The sequence below is a fragment of the Urocitellus parryii genome, chromosome 5 (genome assembly GCF_045843805.1).
Source record: "Urocitellus parryii isolate mUroPar1 chromosome 5, mUroPar1.hap1, whole genome shotgun sequence".
NCBI classification, from domain to species: domain Eukaryota; kingdom Metazoa; phylum Chordata; class Mammalia; order Rodentia; family Sciuridae; genus Urocitellus; species Urocitellus parryii.
The window spans coordinates 199852307-199878890 of NC_135535.1; the positions used below are offsets into that span (position 1 = coordinate 199852307).

The 26584-nt window shown below is 36.6% G+C and overlaps 1 protein-coding gene across 1 annotated transcript in view; it reads right to left on the bottom strand.

The window, feature by feature from the left end:
- Window positions 1-5335: 5335 nt before the first annotated feature.
- Window positions 5336-26584, bottom strand: part of Cacul1 (CDK2 associated cullin domain 1) — a 65361-nt gene continuing 44112 nt past the window's right edge. The window contains exons 5-9 of the mRNA XM_026384248.2: window positions 23773-23875; window positions 20662-20751; window positions 17074-17212; window positions 10691-10734; window positions 5336-10312 (exon numbers count right to left, since the gene is read on the bottom strand). Coding sequence (XP_026240033.2) covers window positions 10272-10312; window positions 10691-10734; window positions 17074-17212; window positions 20662-20751; window positions 23773-23875 — 417 coding nt within the window. The 3' untranslated portion in view covers window positions 5336-10271. The remainder of the gene's footprint in view (window positions 10313-10690; window positions 10735-17073; window positions 17213-20661; window positions 20752-23772; window positions 23876-26584) is intronic.

Here is a 26584-nt window from a genome sequence, read left to right on the forward strand (position 1 = left end):
TTCCAAGCTTCACCTGAATGATTGTAAGGACATTTTGGCTGAAGCTATACTAATTCAGTTCAATTCTCCAGTCCCTAACTGGAAGCCAAAAATGTACTGTGAAAGTTGGCAAGACAACGCTGTAAATAAAACACAGCTGAGTTCCCACGCCAGGCTGAGTTCAACAGCTCAGACCCTTGATTTTAAGGTAAACATTTAAATCTTCTCAAAACAAATGGCCCCATTCTCCTTCACAGTTACTAGTTTGGGGGTGTTCATGTATTCCAACTTCCCCAAATGGAAAGGGAAGGGAACAGTAGTGGGTGTCTGGGTAGTTTCACTGCTCCTTGAGGGATGCTGGGCAAGAGTGGCCCTCTTCTTCAACTGGCCTGACAAATGTAGCAATTAGGTGAAGGCCCAGGGGGAAGAGGCAACACGAGGACCAAGACAGAAGCTGGCCAGGCGGAAAGCTGCAAGAAACATGTTTCCAATGACGCCAATAATCTGGAGTTGCCCAATCTTGGGACTTCCTCCTTATATTTTAAGTCAGCAGTCTCTGCAGTGAACAAGATGACCCACAAGAAGAGTTACCTGTTTGAGTAAAGAAGCTTTACCAACACTGAATACCCTTCTCAGTTCCCGTGCAGAGCAGCCAGGGGACACACACAAGTGAGGGATCCTCACAAGACTGGGAGAGCTCTGCGGGACACTGTTCTCTTGCAGAATGCTGCTATCCCTGTGTCCACTGGACTTACAGATGTCATCATCTTACCTAAGAGCATGTGGCAGTTCTTGAGACAAGGATGTTTAAACCCCTGAAGAGGCAGGCTGCTTTGCTCACAGCAACATTCTTAAAAATACTGTCAACCTAAAGATGTTCTGTACAGGTTTTTATAGATTAAAAAACAAATAGGCTTTATCTGACCCTTCAAGATAAAGATAACAACTAAAAATAAGAAAAAAAAATCTTGTTCCAAAACAAATTTGCCTTAGGAGCCCTGTGAAAGGTTGGTTAGATGTGTATTCAGCTTTATAAAAATATTTTGCCCCAAACTATCCCCCCAAAAAAGTACACTCTCTAACCTGGAAAATGAAATCTAAAAAACACTTCAGTAGGTTTTCAACCCATTGATACCAATAGTAAAAATGCAACTCGGCTAATTATTCACCAAGAACAGTTACTGAAACTGGGTAAGATGAAACTCGAAAGATTTCTACATCTTTGTAAAACTGGCAGATGGAATAGAATAATTCTATTTAGAATTTAGAATACAAATATCAATGAAGTGGCCTTTTAAGTTACAATAGCCACTAAAATCAAGCAATAAAGTAAACCTACCTTAGGACCAACAAGAACTTGAGGTGTTCTCATACAATGTTTAAACTAGGAGTTTCAAAAACAGAGAATACTTTATAATCATGTGGCTTTAACAAAAGAAAAAACCTTTAAAAAGAAAATGCAGGTTTAAAAACAAAAATACCACCAACAGTATTGTCAAACATTTTAAACTCATTTAAAAAACGTTCTATTTCTTCTGCGAATTAGTTAGAGCATATATTCCAATTTAAACATGAATTTTAAACACATGTGGCCAGTACACACACACACACACACACACACACACACACACACGCACGCACGTTGGGGCAAGTGCTCCATGGATTTCAAAGGCAGGTGACTGTTCACAGGGTTGGGTTTCAGGCCATTGTTTGAGTTCTTAGAACAAACTTCTCTAACCCCAACAAAGAACTGTATTGTTTGCACCTTTCATTGAATAATCCATCATGGTCAGAAAAAATTTTTAAAAGATATCTTTAATGTACTCTAAATACTTCAAAGTAATTGAGTTCATTTCTATTTTTAAAACTGTTTTCCATTAACTTGGTGTTTATACCAGTGTAGCCATTTTAATTGCACTTTTAAAGAATGGGATGTTTGGTTCAGCAAGTTCCTTCTATTTTTTTCTTCTTTCAAGGAAGAGTTTCCTATTTTCATGTTTATACTTCTATGTAAATTTTTAAATTCCATTAAAAAATAGTCTTTTAGTCTTTGGTTTTGTACTGAATTTATATAGTAACTCAAGGGGAACTGACATGCTAATAGGGTCAAAAGGTTATTATCAAGTTCTCATGAGCTTCTGGGCTCCTTTCTGAACTCATTCCCTCTATCGCCCCTTCCCCTAAGGAAATCATGATTCTGAATGATGTTAGTCATTTTCTTAGTAAATTTACTATTTGTGAATGAGTCCCTTAGTGATATTCTGTTTTCTGATTTTGAACATTTGTATAAAGATGCCCATGCTGTTTCTCCTTGGGCTTGCTTCCCTCACAGCTGTCTGATGCCCATCCTGCTCCACAGAACTCCACTGCACAGAGACCTCTTTACCCACTGTACGGCAGGTGGGCACTGGCTTCTTCCTTCCCTTCCTTCTTTTGTGGTGCTGGGGATGGGGCACAGGGCCCTGTGCATACCAGGCAAGCGCTTTACCACATATCTCTGGCCCCTGAGTAGCTCAGTTAACACTGATAGAGTTGCTCCTGCACAACTCCGGCACACATGTGCATGAGTTCTGAAGTGCAGAGAGGCTATCAGATGAACCGTGCAATTTCACCAGGCCACATTCCTAAGTGGTGCTTCCAACTGTCACACCAATAGTAACAGAAGGTAGTCACTATTGCCAAAAATGTCTCTGAATGTTGGTATTTTCTGACGTTTTATAGTTTCTGCTAATTGGATGGCTGGAAAAATTTATGGTTTTAATGTGTTTTCTGAAGACTAAATAAGGCCAAACAGCTTTTCATGTTTATAAGCCACTTCTGCTTCTCCCTTGAAATTCCTGCCTGTTTGGTTCCATTTCTCCTGGGTGTTCTCAGTATGAATTTGCATCCAGGTGTTCTTTACCAGGGATGTATGTAAGTTTTTCACTCTATGGCCTGTTTGGAAAACTATTCACTATCAATGAAGCCAAATTTTTTCTATTGACTAAGGCTTGTACTATCTTGTGCAGGAGATCCTTCCCCAACCCTAAGTCATTGTTTCAATCACTGCATTTTACACTAAGTTTTACATTCTTATAGTGCTAGTTTATATTCCCCTCACACATCATTCTTTCTTAGAAACGTCTTGAGCATCCTTGGCCCTTTGGTCTTTCATTAAAATTTAAAATTGGGTTTGTCAAGTTTCACAATGAAGACCACTGGGATTTTTTTATTGAACTCCACAGAATCTATTAGCCAATTTGGAGAAAGAATTGGGATCTTGGTTAAGGTTAAATCAAGTCTTCTCATCCACCACTTTTTATCCATTTATGTAGATCCATAAAATTTTGCATTTGTTTAAATTGTCCCCTCATTAACACCACATACTTAAGATTTATGCTTAGGTACGTAATATTTTTTTGTTCCTCCTATGAATTGTACATAATTATGTCTTAAAAAATTTAAAACCATCCCTGTTTGTACCTGGTACCCGAAAATGAAACTGACACTTGCCTATTGATTTTGTCCCAGAAACCCTGATAAGCTTCAAGGGGGGGGGGGGATCTACTTGCTTAGAAGCATTCACGTTTTCAATAAGAAAAGTTGTATTTACTTAGCACTCAGACTGTATTTTTTATAAAAAATTATATCTACTTAGAAGCAGTCAAGATTTTTAATTAAAAATAACTATAATCCTGATAAACTATTAACTGTTCTATTTGCCTTATAGATTTCTTTTCTTTTGGTTTTCTCTGGTTACTGGGGAAAGAACAGGAGCACTTTACCATTAAGCTATATCCCCAGTCCTTTTTCTTTCTAATTTTGAGACACAGTCTTGCTAAATTGCTGAGGCTACCCTTGAATCACAATCCCTCTACCTCAGACTTCCTGATTTGCTGGGGATTACAGGTTTGCAACACCATGCCTGGCCGCCTTGTGCATTCTTTAGATTTTCATAAACAATCTGATCTCATAACTACTACAGAACTCAGGGGTGCTTTACCACTAAGCTACACCTCCAACCCTTTTTGAGACAAGATCTAAATTGCTGAGGCTGGACTTGAACCTTGTGATCCTCCCGTCTCAGCTCTTGAGTTGCTAGGACTACAGGCATGTGCCATCCATGCCTGGCTTGATCATACAACTCTAATCTAGTAAATATCAACCACATTGATTTGCTAATATTAATCAAACTTGCATCCCTGAGATAAACCCAATTTGGTGACCAATTGTTGTACAGTTAGATGTGGTTTACAAACAGTGCTTCCAATTGTACAGTTAGATGTGGTTTACAAACAGTGCTTCCAATTAAAGGGTGCAATGTGTTTTACACAAACACCCGCCCCCGCCCCCATAGGTCAAGTTTATTAGCTGTGCTATTTGGTTTTCTGTGTCCTTACGTAATCTTAGTCACTGGGTCTTCTGCACCATCTGTTAGCTGCTGAGGGCAACATACTGACACACCCACTGTGTTGGTAGCTTCGTCCACTTCCTATAGTTGCGTTCATTTTGAGGTATTTTATTAAAACATTTCAGTAACTAAGAAGTTTTAAATTGCTATACTCTCTAGGCTATCACTAGCAATTTGGGGAAGTGAAGACTTAATATAATATGGGGAAATGAAGATTCAAAATAATAACCCACCAGGAACACACAGAAGGGAGTGTTTAAATAGTTCCCTACTGGCTGCAAGGAAATCAAAGGTATCTGTCAGGCAATTCCAATGCAAAGAAAGAAAAAGTCAATGAAACCTGCTGTACCTGGTAACCAAAATGTAAGATACTATCACAACAGGGCTTACATTAAAAACAAAAAAAAAAGGAGTGGTGGTGGTGGTTTGGTGATGGTGAGAACTGGCATTCTTAGAACACTCCAGGAAAGGATACTTCTAAAGAAACAGCAAGAAAAACTACAATTGTGAAGTAAGGTTAAAAAACCTGCTACTAGAGGATTACTACTGATTTCACAGCACGAAAACATAAAGCATTATACAGAAATCATGGTAGAACTCATGCAAAAATTTCCAAGCCAGAGAGCTCTAAGGTCTACAAAAGAAACTTTTTTTAAAAACATGCTAGATATATACCTCTGCATGTGCTCCATATGTCTACAGAATCTCCCCACTCCCCCCCGCCCCCCCCCAACATATTCACACAGTTTCCATCACTGGTGCAAGGAAAGTCAGGACTAACACCCTGCAAGCTGAGTAACTGTGGCAACAATGCGAGCAAAGTATGTGCCAGTCCTGATCTCTATACTAGAATTATTTTTTGTAAGCAAAGATCAAATATCTATATTATAATAAAGTTCTAGTGACCCAGGTATCAAGGCTGGGGACCTCTGTACAAGATTTATAACATAACATAACAAGGCCAGGGACATCTATACAAGATTTATTTCATTAACTACAATAGTATAGTATATACCCTAATACAGAAGGAGTGATTCAAAATCCACCAAGGGTTAAAGGTCAAAACCAAAGTCAATGACTTTGTATCAAGGTCAGTTAAGTATTTCACCCACTGTTTGGTTTTTCTTGGACTAATGAATGAATTCATATGCACAGCACCTGCTCTGGCCTTGCCATGCCTTCTGACAACTAGCACCACCAGGGACAAGCCTTCATTGCGACATCCTTGTCCTGGCTGTCCTGGCAGGTGGCAAAGACCTTTTGCCTGCATTTCATCTCTAAATTACATAGACACATTTCTGTTTCTAGCCACAGCTCCCCCACAACTTCACCTGAATTGCATGGTTGTAATACTGACAAATAGGGCTCTTAAGTGAGTAAACTGCTGTCTTCTAAGTGACTATCCACAGACTTATTGCACTGGTACCCAGTCACAACACTGAAATGACATGTGAGATTCAATACAAAATATTTATTTTTTTCCAAACCACAGAATTCTCAGCCCTAAAGTCATCCTATAAATTTTCCAGATTTGTAATCCATTAACATTTTTCTGAACAATGCAGTCCAATCTGAAAGGAAGATAATTTCCAACTAGCAGGGGTGCAATGTATACTGGAGTTCCATGAGAATAAATCTATGATTAGCATTTTCTTGACTTCTCCCCCAGCTGCCCCAGCAACACGAGCAGAAACAGCACCTATACTTGTGCCACTTGACTCTGGAGAGATGTTCAAAATAGGGTCTTGGAGAGTGGAGGAGGGAGGTGCCAGGGACTAGTTAATCAATACAGGGGAAGAAGAAGAATCATTTCCCTTGAGAAGAACAGAGCTCCTTTCATATATTCTGGTGGCCAGAAACTCAGGCAAATTTTGACAGAGTAATGAAAGTAATAGGAAAGCTATTTCTCCACCAACTCCTATGACCTCCATTTTAACTTCTGATAAAAATAAACTTCATCTTATACAAACTTATTGAAAACAGTAATCACACCCAAAAAGGTCCTCTAAATCTCTTATAAGTTTCAAAGGATTCACATTCTGACCTTGAATTTCAAAGACCCCCTAAGAGGTCTAGAACTGGATTATAGTAAACATAATATCCCAAGCTAAAAGTTCAATGACACACACACAAAAATCAACTCAAAACATCCAAACAATGGCTGGATAGCTAAAGAAGGCTTTTTTTTGTTTTACTTTTTAATTGTAAATTTTTTGTTATCTCAGATTAGTGTATATCCATAAAACAATGCTCAGTTAGTTTAATAATAGCTGCTTATTGAACAATTGAATTTTAGCTCAAGGGCAATGCCTCTTTCTTAATAACCACAGAAATAATTAACTGCTATAAGACGGGATGGGGTGGGGGGGAGAAAACACAGGCTGCCTCAATAAGAAGACAAAATATGGAAGGGCTATTTACTGTATACAGGGAGATTCAAGAGGATTATTTAAATACTATGGTACAAATGCTCCTGCTTACTTTATAACTGCAGAAACCAATTGGGTTTGCCAGATCACCATTACCTTTGCCAATAGGTGTACAGACCACTCTGAAGTTACCCTTTTGTGCTGAAAATCTTCAAATTCCTTGTTTGGTCAGTACAGAATATTGCGAGGTGATGCACATGCAAACTCTTCCTGAGGAATTATTTATGTGTGCAAATTTGCAACCCAACAGAATGCCTGGGATACATACAGCAAGGGGAGTGGGGCTGCTGGGCAAGTCTGAGCACTGGAGACGTGTGCACTGTTCCTGGTCATGGGCATCCATTCCTTTGTAATCCCACCACCCACAAATTAGATTCCATTCTAATGAAAGGGAGGAAAACTGCTATAATTTTTTTAACAGGAACAAGAAAAAATGTGACTTTGCCATGAAAGTTATAAAGCAGGAGTCATACAACAGTTTGGTGCTTCTTTTCACTGATTCTGCCTAGGAACTATTGGGCTAAGAGTCACGACATCAGGTTTTGCTTTCTACCCCCAAAGAAAATGAAGCAGTAATTCCTGTCGGGTTAGGGTGCAGCAGTGACAACAGAAGTCAAGAGATAGGACACTGTTAATGAGGCTTAAGGCTAACCTTTAAAATATGTACCATCTCTCTAATTATCATCCATTTACTTTTACATGTTATTAACTCAAGATGACTGACCCAGCTTTCTTGTTAAGGATCTAGTTTCAGGTTGTACATACATACAAGTCAGTTTTGCCAAATCAACTGCATGTGTTGTCTAACCAATCAACCAGCATGTACAATATTCTATCTTCAATGATTTGGGTTTTCAATGATTTGATACAAAAGCCAGTATTTAGCTGGCATGGAAAAACTATACACTGTGCTGGCAAGAAGAATACAAGGAAACACGAGAAGAACATACTTCCTGGAAAACTGTACACAGTCAATACAAAATGGAAGGGACCAAGTTGTATTTCTTCATGCTGCAAACTAAAAAAAAAAAAAAAATGTCAAGAATTTCAATTAATAAGCAAGGTCACTTTCAACTTAAAGTAATTTTTTGGGTTTTTTTTTTTTTTTTTTTTTTTTTTTTACACTGCAACATACTTCAAGGGGCTAAAGATGTGTTCACCACCAAGACACATGCCTTGGGGAATGTGCACAGCCTTCCTGTATGCCTTCCAATAATGGCTTTGTGGTACCAAACCTTAACCCACAGCTGGCTGCAGCCATTGTGCAAAAATTAGAAAAACTAAATTCTGCAGACGTTCCCTTCACCTACTTTTTTGTTAACACATACACAACAATAAAAGGAATTAAAGTTTTTTCCATTAACTTATAATGCAAAAACATCGTACATAAGATATTAATGCCAATTCCCATCATAATACAGTGCTGTCATAGGGAAAGTTCTGTTCTTGGCCAAAAATGAATGCTCTCTCCCAGAAAAAAGCACTTGGTTATATTATCAGGATACTGAAGAATTCACCCATGTATAAAGAAATGCTTCAATTTTATTCCTTTGAGAAATATCATTAAAGCCACTCAGGAGAGACTTCAGTTCCAGGTATATTTATAAGCCTACGGAAAGCACTCCATTGAGAAAAGTAAAATTTGGGCTTCATGATAAAATGGAATTCTTTCTTGACACTAGAATGTTACTGGTGTAGCAAATCAAGCTATACAGGTCATAGTGAAGGCCTGTATGTGTTCTTACAGTAATTCAGTGTTCATTACACAATCTAAGATGCAAACAGAGTGAAATGAGTCCAATTAAAGCCCTCCACAAAATCCACCCATTCTGGATGATAAGTACTTCAAAATATATCTGAGAACCTTCACTTAATTTTACCCCTCTGCAGAATAATTTTTTACAAATCAAGGACTTTCTATTAGATAACATACCATGTGCCCAGTATCGCACTTCTAGCTCTTCCATCCATGACACTCCCCAAAAAAGGACATGCTGAACTGGCAGATGCAGCTCTATGAAAAACTTGCAGATCAGGTGTGTCTTCTTTCCCTGCCAAGTTTTCTGGACAGATCAGGACCAGTGTGACTAGTCTGATAAGGCCCAGGAAAGTGAAGGCTATGTTTAATCTACATTTAAGAAAAACTGAGTAGAAAAATATTCTCCCCTTGCCACACTTTCTATTTTTATTTGACTTTCAAAGCCAAACAGAATTAGCTTCAGAGACTTTTATGAAGAACTAAACAGCCCTGCAGGTATGGTGAAACAGAAAACATGGCTTTGCTACAACTAGAAGGGACCTTAAAAAAGAGCAGAACTTCTTCCCTACTGAGCTCAAATGTCAAATATAATATTTAAAAGATGCAGAGCACAGATTCTACCTTTTTAAAGTACTTATCACCCATTAAAATGAAATGGATCAGGAACTCCACACCATGGATTATATTTGGTTTTAGTAACTATCACTTCCCAGAATGTCATAGGAAGCAGCTCTTGCTGTTGGACAATCTCCACAATATTAAAAGGGGGCAGGGGCATTAGTACTGCAGGGCTGCCCACCCCTGAATTACGGCTGCCCATGCTAGAGCGGCTGGTGAATCAGGTAAGGTGATGGCAGGAATGCAAATGATCTACAAGAGTTGGTCCCCACACGAACATGAACACGCCTGGTGCATCAGGGGAAATCTGACCAATGTGCAACACGTTTCCATTCTCCCACTTAATTAGCATCCTATAAGTCACCCACCATCTTAGTGGGTTGGTTTGGAATACCATCACCTTCTCCAGGAAGTACTTGTGAGTTTGACAACACTGCCACACAGTTGCAAAGTGCACAAAGCTCAAGGCACAGAGTAGAAAGTTGAGAACTGATGAGGGAAAAGTTCTAATGAAAGTAGTTAGCATTCTCCTTGAACAAGACTTCCTAATACTAAACAAAGATCAACTCTTATTTTTAAAGGAGCTGTTTGGGTTATGGGTGAAAACACTGTATTGTAACCATTTGCTTGGTTTTAAAGCAAAAGATATCTTGACATGTGAAACCAATATGCTGTTAAGTCCCAAGTCCACAGATGAACAAAACAAGTGCTTTAAAAAAAAAAAAAAAAAAAAAAAAGATTCTTCTGCCCTTATATTTTTGGAGGAAGCTGCTGATTTTGGCTGTCAGATTTCACTCAGCAATAGTCAATTTCCCCGAAGCTTGTTCCTCATAGAATCTGTAGATAAACTCATTAAAAGATTGTCCCATTTCAAAATCACCCCCAAGTCTAGCAGCAACTGTTTTCATGTTTTTGTTTCTTGTTAGTTTTTTGTTTTTTTAAAATTACAAACCAAAGTAAGAAGTCCAGCATTCTCTCCCAAGAACAGCCTTGTGACAGAGCTCCTGAGTGTCGAAGGCCCCGCTGTGCTCAGAACACAGTCTCTGCAGCTCCAGTGTGTCCTCTCCTCGGGAGGAAAGTACATTCAACACATTCACTATCTGTATCCCCTGGAACTTGCACATGCAGATGAGCTGTCTGAAAAAAGGTCAGAACAGGATAATGCATGAGGAGCAGATAGCATATGAGGATGGAAGGAGTCTGTTTATCCAACTTGTATGTCTTAATCCTCTCCCCCAAGAGGACTTAGGAAAAAATCCCTATAAAATCATAGGGTTCTGAGTAAAGTCAAAAGGGGGCCAAGAGCATCAGAAACTGACCCTGGGTCATTGCCCCATCCTTGCAGATATTAAGGAATCCAGTGGCCTCCTGACAGCTGCCTCAATAGCCTGACCCTGGTCACACATGGCACCTTAGCACCATTAAGAACACAAGGGACATGACACACTGTGTGGGTATCCTACTGGCTGCCCTAGCACAAGACCACCCAAAAAGGGAAGGAACTTTGCCACTTACTGTAAGCCAACTCATCCCCAGCTCTCTTCCGGGACTGGTCACCTCTGGGGAAAGGAAAAAGAAGGCAGTTAGCAGACCTGACTGATTTCTTGACACACCACAAGAGAATGAACAAATCAGCACAATTCATAGTGAAGTACAGCAAATATTTCAATTCTAACCCAACTACCTGTTATAAATAGACATTAGGGGCTGAAGGCCATAGCTCAGTGGCAGAGAGCTTGCAAAGCACATGTGGAGCACTGGGCTCCATCCCCAGCAGCGCCACATAATTAATACATAAATGTATTCTGTCCATCTACAACAAAAATTTATTTAAAAACAAAAACTAAAATAAAATAGACATTAAACATAAGCTGATTTGTACCCTGAATGTTCTTAACTAAGGGTATAGTCTTTTAAATATGAAGAATCATCTATAAGATGGTTTACACTGAGTTCTAAAAATAAGTTCATATTAAAATATATCTTTGAAGGCAAATCTGGGTTCTGCTATCAACCTCCCTAGTGACGTATACTAGGGCAAATTTCAAATATGAAATTTAAAATTTTAGCTATTCCCCATAAGCCCCACTGAACCAAAAACTCCTAAAGCCTTTGAAAACTCTCAGAACCCATGACTTTAAATCGTCCACAAGCCAGTGGCTTCCAGATTTAATATAAAGCACTGATCTCTGTTATTGTGTGGATATAAGGTATCCCTCAAAAGCTTGTGGGTCAAATGATCAACCAGTGAATTAATCCCCTTGATGGGATTAACTGGTAGCTGGAGGCTGGGAGGGTGTGGCTGGATGAAGTGGGTCATTGGGATACATATTTTGTATCTGGAGAGTGGGTATCTCTCACTCACTCACTCACTTACTCACTCTCCTCCTTGATCATCATTTGAGCTGCTTCTCTTTGCCACACTCTTCATTTGTAAGCCCAAGTGCCTCATCACCAGTATCTATGCACTGTAAATTGACCATGGCAGAAAACAGTGCCATTTCCACTCCATCCCCACCTCTTTCTCAGTCTCCATCTCAATAACACTACCATCCATCCCAGTTTCTCAGGCCAACAGTTAAGGTCATCCGTGATTTCTCTCTTCCCTTTACCCTGGGGTATTTTGTTCCACATACAATCCTGAGTCAAGCACTGTCACCAAATCTACCACTATGGCCTCAATCCAAGCCACTATCACCTCTCCCCTCTGCAATTGCATGAGACTTAACTAAGTTTAGACAAAAGCCACACTGGTCTTAGGTAAAAGCAAACCTAAGATTAGTTCACACCTTTGATTAAAGTCTTTATGACTTCCCATTACAGTTAAAAATCAATTCCAATCCATTTTCCCAGCCTGGTGACATGGCTCCTGCCTGATTCTCCAACCTCATTTTTTACCTCTGTTCATTACATTATAGCCACCCTGGCTCTCTGTCCCTTTGGACATGTCAACACTTTTGTCCTTAGGATTTTCTCTATTTGCAACACTCCCCCCCTCAGGCAGTCACACAGCTGTCTCCTTTCTGCCCAGCTCCAACATCTCCCCTTCAGAGGACATTCCATTAGGTCAGTTGGAACAGCCCCTCACACTATCTCATTCATTCCCTGTTTAATTTTCTTCACAGCACCTATTAGTACTTATATTTTATTATTTGCCCATAACATTAGAACAGAAATTCCAGAAAAGCTGGTACTTTTCCTATCTTATACACTCTAGTACCTAGAAAAATTATAGCGCACAGAGATACTTAATATTTGTTGAGCTAACAAATTAGTGAATGACATGAGCTCACAGATAGACTATTAGAATGCTAGCCTGAGTATGTCTTACACCATCACTTCAATTACCCAAACAACGAAGCCTAATATTCCTAACACAAAGCCACTGCTACCAATTACTCTGAAAGACCACAGTAATGGAAGATTTCAAAGAATCTAAAAAGTATCCAAAGCCCCCCCACCCCCACCCTTTCTTTCTCTGGTTGTTTCGGACAAGGGCAGACACCTCTTGGTAGGCTTGGTGAGGAGCCTTCATGATTGGCAAAGACCATACCACCTGATCTCCAGAAGGTTTTCCAGCTGATCATTCAAGGAAAATCATGACTACCTTGGGCTAGCAGAGTTCTGAGCAGTCTGCCCTCACACCACTTTCTAAATAGTTTTGTTGCTAACCTAACACCTTGCCAAAACCAGCAGAGTGACTTACACTGTTATTTATACTGGTATCATTTGAGTACCATTCAACAAATATTCTAAAAGAAATAAGTTAATGCTAACTAAAAATGAAAACAAGTGATTTTATATATGGAAACTTAACTTCTACATGCAACCTTTATCACTACCCCTCAACAGTTAAATAAAAGCCAAATGTGCACAAACAACAGGAGAAAAATACAGATGTGAAAACAACAGCAGGCGGGAAGAAAGAATGTGAATTGAGTATGCCATCAATGTTATCTACTCCCATGAATCTTCAAAGCTATAAGATGCCCTCAAATCCAGATCCCTGCTACTAAACAAAAAGCCCAAATTTGGGGTGACCCTCTCAGCTAAAAGACGAGCAATACCTTTACAAGGTTCTACTTTGTTCCAAAAATGTGGGTAACCATGTCTTAGAATGAACATCTTATTTGCCTTTATAAACTCCCTGGAACACTCTTAGTAGGGGGTCATAGGTTGGTCTGGATGAGAATGCTCCTGCTGAGGCCTGCATTTTTTTAATATGTTCCCAAATGAGTCTATCTTCATGTGATTTTTGTTTGATAAGAGACACTGAATTTCTGCTTTTCCCCAATCAATTCAATTATTCATGTTAAGAGAAAACTATTGCTTTGAGCTTATGTTAGTTCTAGCTATGAAATAAGTATATCCTATAAGTTCTTTTTTTAATATTTATTTTTTAGTTGTAGTTGGACACAATACCTTTACTTTATTTTTATGTGGTGCTGAGGATGGAACTCAGGACCTCACATGTGCTAGGTGAGGGCTCTATACTGTTGAGCCACAAACCCAGCTAAACACCCTATATTATATTTCACAAAAACTCCTGGTCAGATGAGAATCTGACCACTAACCTCAGAGGAGGATATATTTGACAACATTCTCATATTACTTCATGACATTTCAAAGACTTCCTCTGCACTGGTCACATTAAAGTTGTGGGGCTGTTTCTTCAGGGATCCTAATCACATAAGTGGAACATCATCTTAAATGAAAAAGCAGTTTGTAACACTGAAACCAAAAAATGACTGCCCATGTCAGAATAACCAGTAACAGAATTTTTATTGATAGAAAAAGAAAAACATTTAAATAATATACTATCAGTGGACACTGTTTCTTCCAAAACAATCCTAGCCAAACACTGATCAAAGAAAGCATTAAACTTGACAGGACAGAATATGGAAGGTGCATGAGCTCAAGAGTGGGGTACAAATACATGTATGAAGACATGAATTGGTGTGAATATACTTTGTATACAACCATGGATATAAATAATTGTGCTCTACATGTGAAATAAGAATTGTAATGCATTCCGCTGTCATATATAAATTAAAAAATTAATTAAAAAAAGAGTGGGTACAAAATGTCAGTTTTGTACTCTGTGGTAAGCACCTGTCAGAATTTATGAACCAGAGTTTAATCTTTATAGCAAGGCATAATAAAGTGTTAATTAATTTATTTTTTGGTACCAGGGATTGAATCCAGGGCTGCTTCACCACTGAGCTAAGTCCGAAGCCCTTTTTATCTTTTTATTATTTATTTTCAGACAGAGTCTCACTAAGTTCTCAGGGCCTCACTAATTTACTGAGGCTGAACTTGTGATTCTCCTGCTTCAGTCTCCTGAATTATGGGGATCAGAGCCACCATACCCGCCTATAAAGTGTTAATTTAACTATAAATGGTCCAATTAAGTTTGTAAAATAAAACATTTTAATTTTATCACCTTTTGGAATATTGCCTAATGTTTAAATCTTAACCAGAAGGTGTACCAAAGAATTCCACTAAGAGTAATAAAAATTCTAATTTAACATCAAAATCCACGGCATTTCCCTGAACATGACCTGCTGGCATTGGCTGAATGGTGTCAAGTTCAAGTACTAAGGAGTCAGTTGCCCATCTCATTACAAGCAAATGTGATCTAAGAGCTACTACACACCAAGCATTCCTAACTCTATTCTCTTGTTCCAGATTCAAAATTACAATTGGGAAATGCTTCTGGATATGTTTAAACAGTTCTACATCATGGTCTGGAAGGTGAACTCAAGGTGCTCAGAATTCCAAAACAGCTATATTCCTTTACTGCTTCACAAATATCAGTTTTCCAGAGACTGATCTTTTGGAAGATATTAATAAACTCATCTCTAAATCTAAAAATACTCAAAATATTTATAAATAGATCTTATCTTGGACTAAGCACCAATTTATTTCCTTCAGAAAGAGCTCCTAGAAATCAAGAAGAAAAAAATAAGACTAACAAATAGAAAAATAAGCTAAGGACATAAACTGAAAAATGCAAACAAATATGCTTAGCTTTACTTATGAGAGAAAAACAAATTAAACCAATTCTGAGTAATTCTTTTTCATCTGCTAGACTGGCAAAAATTCAAAAGTGTAACAACAATACTGTACAATCAAGGTCTTGGAGAATAAGCACTTTCAAACTTTGATGGTGGTAGATAGGCAAAAAAGTGTACATCCCTTATGAAAGGCAACTGGCAATATTAACCAAATTTATAACTGCATTTACCCTTAACCTAGCTTTCCCACTTCCAAGAATTCACTCTCTAGATATATATGTAACAGGTACAAAATTATACATATACTAGGTTCTTCACTGTAGCATTGTCCCAAACTTCAAAAGACCAGAAATAATTCAAAGGCCAATTCCTAGGGACTGGTTGAATAAGCTATAGTATATTTAATACATCCACACAATGGAATGTATAAAGAAATTAATAAAAATAAAGACATATTTTATGTTTTCTTATATCTGTATATTAAAAAAAAAACTGGAAGGAATTACAAGAAACCACAGAGTAAGAGTTACTAAATTAGGTGAGGTTAGACATGGGGACAAATGGGAGCCAAACTTCCCATTGTATACTTTCTGTATCATTTTTATTTTTAAACCACATGAGTAAAATTAATATGTTATTTGACAGTCATGTTGTGTATAAACAAATAAAACCACCCTATTTCTGCTAGAAATACAATTAGTCAAATAATTCCAGATCCTTCAACATCAAAGAGAAACATTCCAGCAGTTCTCTCTGGTTCTTCCTTCCCCTGACTACAAGAAAGTCAGGTCTACCTGGCCAAGTCACACAGCTTCTCTGAGCCTCTATAGTGCAAGTGCCAGGGAAGAAGGTAGAGAATCAGTGGGTGACTCAGTGTCCCCATTACCACACAAATACACATGCCATCAGGATAAAAAAGGGGAATGTCAATCCATGGAATAACAAAGAGTAACAAAAAAAATTACCTGCTTTCTTTCCTAACCTGGGTTGAAGCAGATACTGTAATAACAGAGATCCTGGTCAAGGCCAGTTTCTCTGAAATTTAGTTTGACCTTAGAAGCTATGAAAGAGAAATGTCCCTCTCCAGCCCTCAACAGACAAATGAGTCAACTCTCAACCTAATATCTGTGGACACAACTATGACTAAGACATCCACAAGTTTCTTCTTTAGTGCCAGGAATTCAAATATAGGAAGATACAGGAAAGTGCTAAGACTAAGAATTATGAAAATACAAGGTATCACTATGCCCTTAAAGAATTTAGTGATATAACTCGGTGTTTTTCCACAGGGAAACCACAAAAATTTTACATTTATGTTAGTTGAAAATGTACTTTCCAAGATTTTCTGAGGTATGGCCATGATAAAGACTTGCAAAAATTTAAGAAAAACAAGCACAGTGTAAATGCCAAAAGCAAGAGAGGTAACTCTTCTGGACATGTATAAGGAGATACTGTACTTTTTAATAATAAACAATCTTACTTTAGAGAAAAAAACAAAAATCTGAATTGTAGGATTTAAAGCTTCTTCTCTAGTTAGTCATAAAAGCATATTATAACCAATCAAATTTCTACAATGTCTTTCAGTATGTCAAAAGCTAATGAATAAATTGGGAAGAGAGCTTGGAAGCTGTCCATCCTAATTGGCTACCCAGTGAGAAATCCCTTCTTCCAAAATGCATGTAGTGAAGAGTAGTTTCCACAAGCTCAAAATCTAACCTTACTAACTGTGCCAACAAGGAGCTAACTACTTCATCAGACAGCAGTGCCTTGGCTCCTAGAAAGTAACTTTACCTTCTAAGCCCTTGGCATCCCTCCCCCACCACACCAGAGCAGTCTAAGGATATGGACATATTTTGTCACCAAATTAAAAAAACAACTTGCCTTGTGAAACCATTCTGTATAAGCTCTCTTTGAAGTTTCTGATCTTGAGCAGCATATTCAGAAAGTTCAGATTCCACTGCCGGAGGGAGAATGTTTGGAATAAATTTAGAAAATAGAGTTGGAGCCATCTGAACCCACTCTGTGAGGGAAGGAAAAGATTCATTAAGGAAATCACATAGATAAATGGAAAAGTGAAAATTTTCTTTCATTTAAAGAACAAAATATATATTAAACCAAATATGAAACATGGCAGGGTGGGGGGAACAATTCAATCCTGTTCTGGTAAAGAACATACACAGTGGTTAAATCTTTTTCCTAAAAAGAATGCACAGCACTGGGGTTGGGGCTCAGTGGTAGAGCACTTGCTTAGCATGTGTAGGCACTGGGCTGATTCTCAGCACCACATAAAAAAAGAATAATTAAATAAATAAGTTATTTTAAAAATAAAGAAAAGAGAATTTACAGTATGAAGAAAGCAGGCATTTTTACATTTTACTGATTTATCAGAATTTAATGAAAATCTCTAAGAAGTTTTTTAATGATCTTGTCAAAATTTCTAAATATGGAGAAAACACAAATGAGAATTCCAAACAATTCTGATTCAAAGGGGACTTGGAGACAAAGGACTGGGAAGATATACCAGCCCTGTTAGCCAAATAACTAATATTAAAATGATATACTGGCTGGAGAATAAAACACTAGAGAGAAAAATAGACATAAAAAAGGGGTGGAGAGAATGAAAATTTGATCAGTGGGCTAGAGATAACTGGTCACTACTTAGGAAAAAAATCGTTTTTGACTCAACATTAAATTGTAACAAACTTACAAACAATTATTGTGTGTATGTAAATATAAACAATAAAAGAAGTGGGTATCAAGTTATTAAGAAAAGGTCATAAGAATAATCTATAGGGGGGAAAAAAGGCAAATAGAAGCCACAGGAAAATATTTGCACTGGACATAACAAAAATGATTTTAGTATCTTTATAAATATAAAGTATTTGTACAAAGTAGTAAGACCAGATAAAGGAATGAAAGATAGGAATGATAATTCTTGGAGGTGGGGGCAGGGAGAACAGAATTAAAAAGTTAAAAAGAACCACTCTGTTCCCCATGTTCAGCCAACATTAAACAGAAATAATGCCCACCTGTCCCAAGGGCACCATGAAACCACTACTCCCTTCCCTGGTGGTGGTGCTCAGTGACAACTCTGTTAGCCCTTTCCAACTGTTTTAATCTAGCCCTTTCAAAATTTCCCCGTTGTAAAGCACTGTGGCTGTCTGCATCAAAAAACATTAAAATGTCAATGTTCATTAAACCAGCAAGCTCACTTTAAAAGTGCAACCTATGTAAATAATTCTAAATCTGAAAAAGCCACATCTGATGCTATGTGATGCTGGATCAACATAGTTTAAAAAAAAAAAAAAAGTGAAAGCAAACAACATCAACATAGTTAAAAAAAAATGTGAAAGTAAACAACAGTTAAGCTACAGATGGGAACTAAGCAAGCATTGTACATGATACAAAGGCCAATCCATCAGCCCTTGCACAAACTTATGGCAAAATGTCCTCAATAGAGTCCCTACTGCCAGCCCAGCTCAAATCTGGCATTAAAAAGAGCATCACTGTCATGCTCTGAGGAAGTACTAACCAGTCAGAGAGGATGCAAGTCAAATCTCTCTGCCACTTATGGAACTTCAGGTAGTGATTTTTTTAAAATAAAGATGAAGAAACAAACAAAGGTATTAAATGGAAAAAGGCAAGGTGAGACTGCCCAACTATTTCCAGACTGAGTTTCTGAAACGATGGAAACACAGCAACAAGGGTTAAGTTCCTCACAACCTTCTACAATAGGTCTGTGGATCTAGTTAGAAACCTTCAGAGGTTATTCAGACACAGCAGCATAAAAGACCAGCATCTGAGAGACCTTACAACTGAAGAAACTTTTACCTTTAAAATTCAACTTTTAAAATATTCTAACCTTAATCTGTCAGTTGAATAAAATTGCTTTAATAAACTAGGAATATAACCAGGAACCAAGACCTGTAAATGTCAAAATATGCTTAAAAGGGACTCTGAAAATGCATAGGGCAGCAAAAGGTTGGTCTGTGATAAAATTCACCTTTTGAAAAGGACAATTCTCAAATGCAGAATCCTCCTCACAAGTAGTATAAATCCTATTACAACAGCTTGAACCTGGATAAAATAGCATTTAGATAAACATGTATCTACAATATTTTCTACCCATAGTGATTAGCTTTATTGTGCAATTTTGTTACTTCTGACAAAAGCCAGAACTGATAGAGCAGCCTACTTGGGAGGCAGAATTTGTCATTCTGCACTTGGAAGCCTTCCAAACATAAAAGAAAAAAATAAATTCATAAACTAGCACACAAAAACATTTCATGAGCCATTTTCACTGAGGTGAAATGAAATTCAAACGTCTGAAAAACTAGAAAATGAAAACTATCAGTTTACTGGATACATGCAATGGAATCTTTCTGCAGCTTTACACCAGTACTTCCTGTTAGAAGTTACAAATAGAGCTCAAGACCTGACCCAAATTTAAATCACAATAAATTTGAATATTCCAGGTATCATTCAAGGTTTAAAGTAGCCTGAGAAAGAAGCTATTTTGGAATCAGTCTATTTCTGTGATTCCACGGTTTTCACCTGGTTTCCATTTCATCAAGCTAAATTCTGACATGTTTTAAAAATTAATTAACCAATCAAGTCATCAATTAAATAAAATGACAAGCTCAAATGAATAGTAGCAAAAGCAGTTTTTGCACGCCTATTATGTTATCAGGTACTGTGTCAAGCTCTTTACGTCATGCTTTATTTCATTTAATCCTCAAACAAAATAATTTCACAAAAAGGTAATTACTGTTAAAAAGGCACCCTTTATGCTTACAAATTAGGGAACAATATTCTACCGTGAGAAGTTCTGCAATCTCTCTCCCTTCAGTATTTTTAAATTGGCTAAAAAACTTTATGACAAATTTGACATTCTGATTTACAAACAAGATGCATACAAAGGCTCCTTGGGATTTCTTCAAATCTATTGTTTTTATTCTAAAATACATTAGGATAATTTACAAATCAAGCTCTGAATGCCATGTACTTTGATTGTATATCTTCTCAAAAAACGTCCTTATGAATTGACTGTAACTGCACCAACTCTAGATTCCCTACCAATTAGAATCCAGGCCTAAGAAGATGAGTTGTGAGTGTGTGTGGCAGGGCACATGTGCATCATGGGGTGGGAAGTAAAGGAGGAACTCTTTAAGATTAAGGCCAAACATGAGATTCAATTTTATTCAAAATGTATCCCACAATCATTTTTGTTTTTCCCCCTTACAGATACTACAAAAACCAAACTAATTGGTTCTCACCACAAGAGAGCTCTAAGTGAGCTCTGAGTTTTATACTGCACATTGATAAACAGCTACTCAATTTTTTTTTGCTATAGGAAATCCAAATATCATTAGGCATCACAAAGTACATAAAGAACTACTGCCCTCTTGGATAAGGCTGTAATAAAACAAATAAACAGGTCCAATCCCAATGAAAATGACAGGTGTTTACCTGGTCTGAGAGTATACAGGCCTTTCACAATATTTGCCATAGTTGAAGGTGTGACCTGAAATGGTGTTGACTGGGCTTCTAAAAGTAAAGCTGAAATAAGAGAACAGGTTAAAAAACACATAATGCTGATTATCAAGGTTTCTATTTTATTTCTCTCAAAGCTGAAGTGTAAACAAGTACAAGAAAACAATAGCACAAGAGAACAAAATCAAGAGTTTATATACTAAGAAATTTTTAAAAAATTCCTGTAGTAGCTCAATTGCACAGGTAATACGTGAAGGTCTGCTAGAGCACCAAAAGAAATGAACCAACTCAGACAAATTATGAAAAGAGGTAAGCCTTCTAAAAGCAACAGCATCATGGCCCTTGGTAAGTGAGCTGAAAGTGCTCCCATTACATCTGGGGAGTAAAATGTAAGTTCAACTTCTTCAATCATTTCTTCTTCCCTTCAAAATACCATATTTAAAGCTCTTTACATGTAAAGGTTAAGCACCCCTTAACAGAAACACTTAGCAATCAGTGTTTCAGGTTTCAGAGTTGTTGGGTTTTTTTTTTTTTTTTTTTTGGATTTTGGAATACTTGTATAGATTTTATTGGTTAAGCATCTCTGTAAAAATCTGAAATGCTCTAAAACTTATCATGCTTAAAAAAGTTTCAGATTTCAGAGAATTTTAGATTTTCCAATTGAGGATCCTCACCCTATAGTAATTTTAATAACTTGATTATAGGCAGAAACTTACTTTCCCCATGCCTAGCTCCATCTACTTTCTTCTTAGAAAAGCTAAGGTCAAGAGATGATGGAAGATTCATTCATCTTTCTCATGTTTATGACTTTGGTTAACAACACAACCCTGACGCTAAACATCACAACACAGTCAGTTTTCCCAGGGTCATTTACACTGTTCTATGACAGTTTATTAACATTTTTTTAAGTAAATAGAAATAATTCCTCTAGATAAAACATCACTAACAGATTCAAACAAATTGCATTATTTAGTGGACAGAACAGATATTACTGACCTAAAGTTATTTTTCTAATTTATCTCTCAAATACCTGTAATTTACTAAAAACAAATAAACAATAATTTTAAAATCTGCATATTTTACTCTAAGCCAGGTTTGTAATCAACCATTTTTCCCTCTACATCTTTCTAAAAGTGGAAACAACATCTTACTTAGGTAACCTTATGAGAACTAAATAAATTAATATCTGTAAAGTATGTGGAGTAGGTCTTAACACACATAAGCAGTATGTGTGTATGAAATATTTTTGATGATCACTCATAAAATACCGTTAAACATTTACAGAGTCCCTTGTTCTGGAGTCCAAATCAGTGTGACTAGTATTCACATTTTGTATATACCTCACTAAGTATAATCCCTAGTAATTTCTCAATAAATATGATAAATTATGTTTTATTCAATTTACAAAGGCTTAAGGGCCCTTTCAGTTTACTTGCGAAAAAAAAAAAAAAAGGCATGTCTATCATTAAGTGTGATTTTTATTGAAAACCAGAGTATACAAGAAACAAAAGAAGTAATCTGTTTATGTTTTCTCTCTCACCAAATCTGGTATATTTCATTTTCTTTTTTAAAAATATTTTTATATACCCCATTTGAAATAAATGTATGATATATGATATGTCAAGATCAATGTAATGTTTTGAGCAACTAATAAATTTCCGATGTTTAAAAAAATATTTTTTATGTGTTTATTGGATGGATACAATACCTATATTTATTTATTTATCTTTATGTGGTGCTGAGGATTAAACCCAGGGCCTCACATGTGCTAGGCAAGCACTCTACTAACCAAGCTATATCCCTAGCCCTGTATTTTCTTTGGATTATCGTTTTCTTATATGTTCAATAAAACTGATTTCCAAAGTGTTAGTAAGTAGAAAAACATTTATAAAGGAAAGAGGACTTTCTACCAGATGGTAGCATTTCTCCATAGAATTTTAACAGAAAAAAAAATATTGTGCTAAATTTTGGAACAAAAGAAAATGTCAACATAGCTGAAAATATGTAAATGGCTATAACTAATAGCTGGAATTATCTCATGAGGTAATGTTCAAAGATGTTTGTAAACATCTATCCAGGCTTTTGTTTTGTTTTTAAAGCAAGTCATATGCTCAAGATTCTGGGCCTCCATTCTGGAATCTCTTGGGAATATAATAATAAAACATGTCTTATCATCATCTACACTATTATTTGAAAACCCTGTCTCTAAAATAAACTGGCCCTAAGTTTAGCAATTTCTCAATTAAAAAAAAAAAATGAAAAACCGTTTGTGGTCAAATTTGGAAAAATTCTGGTAAAAGTTCAATGTGGTAGCAACTAATTATGACTAATGTGAAAGCAAAAAATATATACTGCAAATCCAAATATGTGTCAAATTCTTTAGAAATGATTTTATGTGTACTGCATAAAATATGAGCTTTTAAAGGATGCTGAGACATGAAGTGACAGGGGCTTCCTAACTCACTTGGAGAGGGATATTCTTTTAGGGAGGGCAGGATGAGATGCCACCTACTGTGAGCGGGCAGGCAACCTGGGAATGAGAAAAAGGCAAAACTCATTTGTTTATTTAATCAAGTGCATAGTCAAGTTAAATATTTTACAAGTCTTAATTCACAAACAGAAAATGCAGACCACAAGAGGCTAAGAAGCTTGCCTATCACATAGTCACAAAGTGACAGCCAGACTAAAGAAGGGTTTCTGCACCAAAGAGTAAAAACTAGAAAGGATTCTGCACTACCATTTCAAAGACACAACACAGCACACCTTTTAGAGTCACTGGTAGGAAAGTCAGGGATGAAACTCCTAAAATCTCTCCCTTGCCACAACAGAATTTAAAAAGGCACCAAGTATCGGGCAAAACACAAGACATGTTCAATGACCTGGCTAAGCTGTTCCCAGTTCAATGGCCAACCCAGAAATAACATCTGCACTCCTCAGCTTCTATCCCTATAGAACAGAGCAGGCTTCAACACTTCCTACTATCTGGTTCAGAAGATGTAAAGACTGAGTTTTTATAGGAAGGGAGGAAGGGAAAGAAAACATCATTGTTAGTAGTCTCTCACTCTCATAATAAATTTAATTACTTACGCATCAGGCTGTAAATGTGCTTTTCTGCAACATGTTCCGTAAACAGCTTTATAAGGTCATCTTTTAAGTCTCTATTAAGCTTGGTTTCGATGTAAAACTTATTCTGAAAAAGAAATTATTTTTCGTGTATCAACTGGGGGATATAATTAGTCTTGTGAACTGAAGCACTAAATAGTATTTTAGGAGACATGCATAAAGTCATCAATTTTAAAAAAATCAAATAAGAGCCCACCACTATGAGTTCCATGTCTTTCTGGCATGAGATTGAAAAGTAAGAAGATCAAGAACTATGTTTCCAAAGACCACTGGAAGATCTCAAACATCAACTCAACCGAAATGTAGAGACTTTATGGAATCACCGTGTGATATCCCCTTTAAAATCCTACATCATCATCTAAACACAACATTGGGAAGCACTCATTAAAGGTACCTCATTTACTAATGAGATAGGCTAAGAGCAGGCACAGGTGACTCCCTAGCACACATTCCACTTCATCACTAGCCAGTCAGCTTCTGGATTCCATGGAGATGATCATCTTTGCTTAAGAGGTAGACACACCCAGAGTAACCTAATCAGACTGTGAAAAAGTAGGCTTGAGTTGAGGGCAAGAGTCGTAGTCAGGACCACAAGAAGAATAAGATAAAACAGATGTGGTGGTCAGCAAAGAGACAAAAAAGAACTATGGATTCAAAACGCTTGGAGACTGCCTCCTTTCTACAGTTCTATTACAGGACACAAAGCTTTTCCTTATGTATTTAAAATTCACAGACCGAGGTTGAATCAAGTTTTCTGTTTCTTGCAGCTGAATGACTATAGTGACTGGTAAGTCAAAAAAGATCAAATTTGTTCATGCTTTAATATAAATGACCAAGAGTGGAAAACATAAAGAAAAATTTTAAGAACTTGCTCACTGATTCTAAATTCTTAATGGTTTCTCTTAAAAAAATTATAGGGCTGGGATTGTGGCTCAGCAGTAGAGCGCTCGCTTAGCACGGGCAGGACCCAGGTTCAATTCTCAGTACCACATAAAAAATAAAGGCATTGTGTTGTGTCCATCTACAAAAAAAAAAAAAAAGATTCGTATTCTCTCTCTCTTTAAAAAAATATAAAAATAAGATGTATATGGTTAAAAAACAAAAGCATGCAAAAAGGTATGCAATAAAAATAAGTCTCCTATTGAAAACCTTCTGTCCTACTCACAAAGGTCCCACTCTGTATTGGGGAAATTATTGTCCATTCTTTCTAAAATATTCCTCATATAAGTAGATATGTTCTCTTTTTCACCTAAATAGAAAACACTTGCTAATGAGGAAACATTACACACTGCTTTGTACCTTGCTTCTTCACACCAATGTTGTGTACTGCAAAATTTTTCCGGAAAAGAACATACAGACATCATTATCTTTACACATTTCCTACTTTCTTATTAAATAGTCCTCACTGATGATAATCAGGTCCCCCCCCAATACTGCATAATTCTTACACATGTACAGTATTTTACATATATTTATGAGTTTATTTATGATAAATTCCTAGAGATACAATTTCTGAGTTCCTCCAAAGAGATTTTACAAATTTATATTTCTAACAAAAGTGTGAGCTTGTTTTCCTAAATATTCACCAGATGCACACTCTAAATATTTAAGATCTTAATGCACAGCATCTTAATGTTCTCTTCCTACTCCTTTTTTTTAATATTTATTTTTTAGTTATAAGTGAACACAATATTTTTATTTTTATGTGGTACTGAGGATCGAACCCAGTGCTTCACGCATGGTAGGCAAGCACTCTACCTCTGAGCCACAACCCCAGCCCTCTCCCTATTCTTTAGTAAGTAACCAGACTCACTCAACAGAAGTAGTATGAAAACTTCAGAAGTACTAAGAAACTCTTAAGTTATTTTACCTCTTTATTTAAATAACAAGCTATTTGACTTTTTTGTACAATACTGTTACATTTCAATATCCTAAACAAAAATACATAATATCTTTATTTGATTCTATGTCTTTCAACAAGAATCTTCACTATTAATAGTGACTTAGACACAACCCATTTTCTAATGACTTCATTTCTTAAAATAGTCATATAGAATTCTAAGATAATAGTGTTGACAAGTAACACTATTATGATTATGTTTCTAACAGGTTAACATTTCAAACTATTATTTAAATAGTATACTCTTTTCAACAAAGGAGTACCAAAGCTTAAAATTTTTAAAAATAAATTAAACAAATTTTCACAAATAACCAGAAAGCAAATTCAAATTCTTAAGCTAAATGAAAAGGTATAGTTAAGCTTTTTAATTTTACAATATCGTATCCTGTATTAGAATTTTGCTAGGTAGAAGAGTGTGAAGTTCATTTATTCTTTCTTGATACAATCTTCTTATATGCCAGGATCCTACCATAAAGTTTTAAGAAAGCAATAATGGCAACATAGACAAGTATACCACTTTCTTGCCTTTTTTTTTTTTAAACAAATTAGCTATCAGTTTTGATTCGAAATCCAAGTTATGCTCATTTAGTTCTATTTTTATTTCTAACCCACCTAGCCAATATGCTTACTGGGAAATGCTGTGTAAATGGCAGACGTGGAGGTAAATAAACCTACTCATCTACCCTTATCTCCCCTTTTCCACAACTAGGCCTGAGGCTCTATCCTTCATGTTCTGATTTCACTCATCATTTCTACTGAAAATTTTAGAACAGCAGAAATAAGGAATTTACTAGAATGGGAATGAAATATCTACTATACCTAACAAATACTCCTGATGAATAACCCTAGAGAATTTCACCAAAATGATACGTGGCT